This window comes from Esox lucius, chromosome 18 (assembly GCF_011004845.1).
Source record: "Esox lucius isolate fEsoLuc1 chromosome 18, fEsoLuc1.pri, whole genome shotgun sequence".
Taxonomy (NCBI): domain Eukaryota; kingdom Metazoa; phylum Chordata; class Actinopteri; order Esociformes; family Esocidae; genus Esox; species Esox lucius.
The window spans coordinates 6203503-6210515 of record NC_047586.1 but is presented as its reverse complement, the minus strand read 5'-3'; the positions used below and the strand labels follow the sequence as shown (position 1 = coordinate 6210515).

General features: G+C 42.1%; 1 protein-coding gene across 1 annotated transcript; it reads left to right on the top strand.

Moving 5' to 3' along the window:
- Positions 1 to 4733: 4733 nt before the first annotated feature.
- On the top strand, positions 4734 to 6896 carry LOC109616865. Its single transcript, XM_020056141.2, has 5 exons — positions 4734 to 5095; positions 5214 to 5264; positions 5402 to 5539; positions 5657 to 5728; positions 5870 to 6896. The coding sequence occupies exons 1-5, from the start codon at positions 4751 to 4753 to the stop codon at positions 5975 to 5977; spliced, it is 714 nt and encodes a 237-aa protein (XP_019911700.1). The 5' UTR covers positions 4734 to 4750; the 3' UTR covers positions 5978 to 6896.
- The last annotated feature ends 117 nt before the right edge of the window (positions 6897 to 7013 follow it).

Here is a 7013-nt window from a genome sequence, read left to right as displayed (position 1 = left end):
TCAGGGACAGACCGCAACATTTATCGGGAATGATCAACAAGAATATCAACAATAGCTGTCTCGACACACTGCCATCAGACTTAAAAAAAAAAATGTTTTACTCTATAACAATGGACCTACAGCAAATAGTTAGTACCTCTCTGCAATCAGGCATTTTCCCAACGTCTCTAAAAACAGCTGCCATTAAGCCCCTATTAAAAAAGAGAACACTGGATGCATCTATACTGAACAACTACAGACCTGTATCAAATCTCCCTTTTATAGCCAAGATCATTGAGAAGGTTGTCTTCAATCAACTCAAGTGGTCTCTTAGACAAATTTCTGTCAGGTTTTCGACCTCACCACAGTACTGAAATGGCCCTGATTAAAGTTTTAAATGATATACACCTGAATACTGATTCTGATAAAATAACAGTCCTGGTTCTATTAGTTCTCAGTGCAGCGTTTGACACTGTAGATCATAGAACAATTAGGCTGGAACATTGGGATTGGGAATTTTCCAACACAACCATTTCTAGGGTTTACAAAGAATGGTGTGAAAAGGGAAAAACATCCAGTATGCGGCAGTCCTGTGGGCGAAAATGCCTTGTTGATGCTAGAGGTCAGAGGAGAATGGGCCGACTGATTCAAGCTGATAGAAGAGCAACTTAGACTGAAATAACCACTTGTTGCAACCGTGGTATTCAGCAAAGCATTTGTGAAGCCACAACACGCACAACCTTGAGGCAGATGGGCTACAACAGCAGAAGACCCCACCGGGTACCACTCTTCTCCACTACAAATAGGAAAAAGAGGCTACAATTTGCACGAGCTCATCAAAATTGGACAGTTGAAGACTGGAAGAATGTTGCCTGGTCTGATGAGTCTCGATTTCTGTTGAGACATTCAGATGGTTGAGTCAGAATTTGGCGTAAACAGAATGAGAACATGGATCCATCATGCCTTGTTACCACTGGGCAGGCTGGTGGTGGTGGTGGTGGTGGTGTAATGGTGTGGGGGATGTTTTCTTGGCACACTTTAGGCCCCTTAGTGCCAATTGGGCATCGTTTAAATGCCACGGCCTACCTGAGCATTGTTTCTGACCATGTCCATCCCTTTGTGACCACCATGTACCCATCCTCTGATGGCTACTTCCAGCAGGATAATGCACCATGTCACAAAGCTCGAATAATTTCAAATTGGTTTCTTGAACATGACAATGAGTTCACTGTACTGAAATGGCCCCCACAGTCACCAGATCTCAACCCAATAGAGCATCTTTGGGATGTGGTGGAACGGGAGCTTTGTGCCCTGGATGTGCCTCCCACAAATCTCCATCAACTGCAAGATGCTATCCTATCAATATGGGCCAACATTTCTAAAGAATGCTTTCAGCACCTTGTTGAATCAATGCCACGTAGAATTAAGGCAGTTCTGAAGGCGAAAGGGGGTCAAACACAATATTAGTATGGTGTTCCTAATAATCCTTTAGGTGAGTGTATACCATGTAGATCTATACTTTAATCAATCGTTGCATTAAAACTGTACACCATGTTACTAAACATACACGAAAATGTACCCTTCCATAATGCAAATTCTTTATTATTTTATCTGATCATTTTTGCTATTATTAGTGAATAAAACAAAACCCCAGTGACATTAAGGGTTATTTTTTGTTATATTTGTGTAATGTAATTTGTGATATAACATTATGAACATTATATGAACATTTTCCATCTTAATGTAGTCTAAGAAAAAAAAATATCTAAGTATTAACATTGCTCAAGGAGTCTGTGACACTGTTCTATGGAGAACCTGCCCAAATCCAGGTGTGCAAAGCTGGTCGAGATATTCTAAAAAAAAAACTAACTGTGATTGCTGCAAAAAGGTGATTTTTCAAAGCGCCTACGTAAATAAGATACTTTTTTTTTTTATTGTCAATAAATTGTCAGTAACACCAGAAATTAAAAGAATGTGAAGGTTTCTGGATTTTTTACTGAGACGTGCAGAGGCCTGGAAACTTCACAGAGACATTGCATGCGTGCACAAGTTTCCCTGTGTGGTGTGGCTTCTCACGGGTGTGGATGAAATAACAGAAACACTTGACTATGTATTCATACCAACGACCAGGTGAGGAGTAGGGGCACCCTTTGCCTTCAGTACAGCGCCAGCCCTTCTTTGAATGCCTTCATGCAAGTCCTGAACTGTGCGTGGTGGTATACTGCACCATTCCTCAAAAAGAAAAGCATCCAGTTCTTTGTGGGATGAAGGAGGAAATTTACCTTGCAGTCTGCCCTCAAGAACGTCCCACAGGTGTTCAATGATGTTCAGACCTGGTTATTGTGGAGGCCATTGGAAGGCTTTTGACGTCACCCTGGGGTTCATAAAACAAGTCTTGAATTGGTTTGGCAGTGTGTTTGGGGGCATGATCAACCTAAAATACTGGAACATCATGAGGGAACATTGTTTGCACCATAAGGTGCAGCCTGCTCCTGTAAAATGGCCTAATATTACTTGCCCGTTATATGACCATGCAGAGCAATAATCAAACCCAATGACCGCCATGAAATGGCTGCCCATTTCATTATAGATCTCCCACTATGGTTAACAGTTGGCAGCAGACATTGCCAAACGAAGCCTTTCACTTGTAACCACTGTTCCTCTTTGCAGATTCAATTTGTCCATGTTGAGCATATATGCTGTCATGATTTTATTTACCCTATTTCCTCTTAGGACCTCTTTAAGTGCCTGATGCTGTTTTGAAAACAGAAATATCAAAGTCCTATTTGTCTGAACCCTTTTATATCCGACACACGTGTACTGCCAATTGACAATCGACTTACTGTGAACGTCGAGGCTGCGTTTGTAATAGTGATTTAGTTCATTCAAATTCCTTTTCCACGTGATGTCCCATCATTTTGTCAGTGATCTGTGTTAGTGGCTGTATGTGTGTTTGTTACTGTGACGCTGAAAGCATGGTCCAGCCAACTGTTGCCAAACAAGAAAGAGGCATGCTTCCCCAACCCAGGTAAATTGCATCATGAAACTTGAGTCAGTGAAACGTTAGTTCCCGGTCTTCTCCATGCGCGTGTATAGGCGTGGCAAGGCCTTGTTGCAATGTAAACCTGGAGTGTTTGCTGTGACGAAATAAGGAAAAGCTTTTATTTCGTTCGCATACAAATTTCACCCAGCCTCTCAGATGTATTTTGTAATGTCGTTAATTTTTCATATTTACGTTTTATAACTTTCCAACATGGTTTGGCTAAGTAAACAAATGTTAACTGAGCCGTGGGGATTTTTATGGTTATTTCCTGTTCCAGATGAACAGAGCAAATTTGCTGAAAGAGCAAATATAGGATATATTGGCGATCATATGAGTATCGTGAAAATAGAAGACTTTAAAGTATTTCCAATAAAAAGCTTAAGCGTGGATATTTATCCACCTAAAACTGTACATGTATAGGCCATACAATGAAGTAAATGTTTCTTGGGGCAGACAGCGTTTTGTTTTGCACTTGTGCTACCGTGGATTAAAAATGGCAGATATTATTCCCTAAACGTCACTATGAATGAAATGTATGTCTACATTGTTGCAGGTTTGGAGAACGCGGAGGTGCCTGCAGAGTTTGGAAAGAATTCAGCCTGTAGACCTTGAAGATGATTTGCTTCACTCGTGGCATTTTGGTCCACAGAAGACCAAAACTAAAATCGAGTTGGCTAATGACCATTAAGAAGATCGTTTATCGATTTTTTTTCTTTCATGATTACAAATTAAACGGATATAGAGGTCTGTGACCGTTGTGGGGATGTTCTGACTGGTTGAACCTCAGCTTGGCGCGTTCCTTTTGTCAGTCTTTAAAATACGTGTTTGTGACCACATTGACTCATACAGAACATCCAGCGTAAATGCGATGTGCGTCTTGAACTCCAGATATCTGGGTCAGACCAGGCACAGCAACGTCGAACCACAGGTGACCTGGTTTAATGGGTAGCACATAACAACAGGTCGAGAGCCAAATTGCCGACGCATCCTATACCTATGGTAAAACAGAACTAGCTCCTGGAAGTTACAACAAACCGAACTGAACAAATTATATTGGATCAAGGGACATGTAAAGATTATCGGGGTGGGGGTTGGATGGGGTGGGGGGGTCGTTTGAATGTGCGTTGCATTTGCGTTGGTTTAAGCCATTGAGGACCTTGTCAACGTTGATAGTGTGAACGATGTTAGAGGAATGCATAATTTAAATGTAAATTATTGACACAAAATAAACCACAGTGTTTTTAAAACTAAGAATCGATTAAATCAACCAATCAATCAATCAATAGCATTTATTTCACAAAGTTCCTTTTACATTAGTTCTTATATATACACCCAACATAAAACCAACCACTCATTCCATCAATCCACGGCAATAGAAACAATACACTATAAGTCATAAAAACTTCATTTAATTATCATTTCTAAATGGTTCCCCAGAAACGGTGCACTATATAGTTATATAGTCCATTTCATGTTAAATTTGGAAGGTCAAATTCAGTGGCAATAAGGGGAGAATCTGCGAAGAACATGTTATCTTTAGACAATACTGGACATTCTGCAACAGATCGCGATTAGGGAGAAACCCCAAATATAAACCTGCAACCTAGTTTCATCCATCCAGTAATCGCAAAGCTACCCTCTCTAGAACGCAAACCCACAACAAACACTTCTAACCGCAAGGCATCCTAGATCTCATAGAGATAAACACAATTGCAAAAATATAGTGTCATGATGGCGACTCCATGGAACATCACTTTCCGACTGTGGGAATTTTTGAAAAGTGAAAAGGTATATAACATGAAAGAAGAGATGGAGCCCTTCAAACAGGCGTTCTGCTACTTTGCCCCAGTACTATTTTCTGCTCGCCACAAGTCCTATCAATTTGACTTAGAAAATATGGGTGTCAGGATTTTGCTAATGGGTTATATCCTCGCGCTGCTTTCTGGGCACCTGTGTGGACGCACCATTCGCGGGAAACTAATCAAGAGGCCAAATTGTCTCAAACGAGCTGTCTCTCCCGAACTTATCACGGAATTACTTCACAAAACAGAAACTCTCACAAACTCTTTACCTGTAAGTAAAACATATTTTCATACTGTTTTAAATCCATTAAGTAATTATTGTTAAGTTGTATTATTGTAAGTTAATTAATTCATACCTACATTTTTAAATGGACTACTTTTCTTTACAGAGGTATCCTCAAAAAATATATAAGAGACTTCTTCCCAAAAGCCTCGCTAAGGTATGTGTTTTGCCTACTAAAATCTTACAAATAGGGAAAATGTTCCTCACGGTGCAAAACTAATTCCAATCTTTTTTATGATTCAGAAATAATAAGCTAATAAACACTAGACACTGAATACTTTTCTTTTCGCCCAGAAGCCACTTGGCATCTGGGAAATCAACAAGATACTGGATGTCTATGACAATGTGTTCAACCATAAATCTTTGAAGAATCTGTACCCCACACATTATGAGGATCTTCTGGCCAGACTAAAACATGATGTCGAATGTTGTGTGAGTATTCAACACTGGCTTTAGAGTTTGAATGTGCTGTTCACCCATGTTATGGTAAAATAATACAGACGGACGGATGGATGGGCTGATTATAAAATAAACAATTCCTTTCTGCAGCTCGTGGAGTGCCCAAGCGACCCAAAAAGGGCCCACGACCCCATCAGGAAGCTTGAGAAGACATTCCAGAAGGTGAATATGTTTTTTCAACCTCTGACCTCTCACGTTTAAATGAAACGTTGCACACTCAATTACATTTCCAGTAGTCACAGTATCCAGTGGAAGAGTGCACGCTGCGAATTTGCTGATGCCGTTCATTCCCTCCTGTGACAGATGAACACCAACAATACGTACAAGGCTGTTGGAGAGTTCAAGACAGTCCTCCGGTGGATTAATCACGCCAGTCAGGACACCGAAATCTCTGAGGGAACATGCCAGTAGCCCTCCCCCTGTTGGCTGTGGAGTGACATTGCACCCACAAGCGGTTCTCCGCATCTAGTATTTCAAACAAAGAGGTACCCGTCCACAGCATCCGTTCAACCTGTAGGGAAAGTTCGCGCCCTGGCACGGTGTTCCCGCGCTACGCCAGCGATTCATCGTCACTGAGAGATGTCTGCCCACAGACGGGCCATCATTGTTCGGTTATTTCACGGAACACACATCAACCGGGATGTAATCTACTGATTTCACCCCCTGCTGCCACCTTCCTTCCCCCAACCCAGGACCAGCCACACCAGCCACCCGCCCACCTTTTAATCCCTCCACCCGCCATTAGAGGGAGAAGTTGACTTAAAACTCACAGTGCACCATCCAGTCTCGTTGTTCTGGGCATCAAGTCATTACTCACTACCGCCTGCCGGTCACCACCGACCGGAGTAGCAACCCCTCCGACAACCACACAATCCTCCAAGGGCCTGACACGGCGGAACTGACAACATTGGCCAGATTGGTCATCTATGGCCAATGCAGGCGCACAGAAATGCGAATGAACGTTCGGGTGCATTTTTCTAAGGGCTACACCGTAGCTGTGAGACATCAGGTCGGCCCCGTCCGACACTGGAGGCAAATGGACCGCGTCCGCTTCCTGCTGGCTTGGAGGCAGGGCTGGCAGGCAATTCCCATGAAACCCCGGCTCTATCGGACTGATGCTCCTGAAGGTCAGTTACCTTTGGGCCCTGTACTTCTACCTGTCCAGTGTACATGTGACACCTGTACACACGTCTTAGGCCAGATTTCAAAGAGACCCGCAACATGGCCATGTTTCTTTTACTAGGTTTCTTGTCTTTGCATATTACAACTCTGGCCTAAAAGGTGTGCTCGTTGGATGTGTGTGAAGTCCTCTATTCCAAAGCCGTGTTTAACAATGTACTCAGTGGTGCCATGTCCAGAGGAATTCAATTTTGAAAGCTTGAAATTGTTTCAACCATGCAGTGTCAGTATTTTTATTTAATATAAATGTAATTGTGTTTTATTAATA

Bases quoted from the DNA above. Each gene is read 5' to 3' on its own strand.
- LOC109616865 (XM_020056141.2), top strand. From the start codon at position 4,751: ATGATGGCGACTCCATGGAACATCACTTTCCGACTGTGGGAATTTTTG. The intron at 5,096-5,213 runs GTAAGTAAAACA...TTTTCTTTACAG, and splicing joins CTCTCACAAACTCTTTACCT to AGGTATCCTCAAAAAATATA. The intron at 5,729-5,869 runs GTGAATATGTTT...CTCCTGTGACAG, and splicing joins TTGAGAAGACATTCCAGAAG to ATGAACACCAACAATACGTA.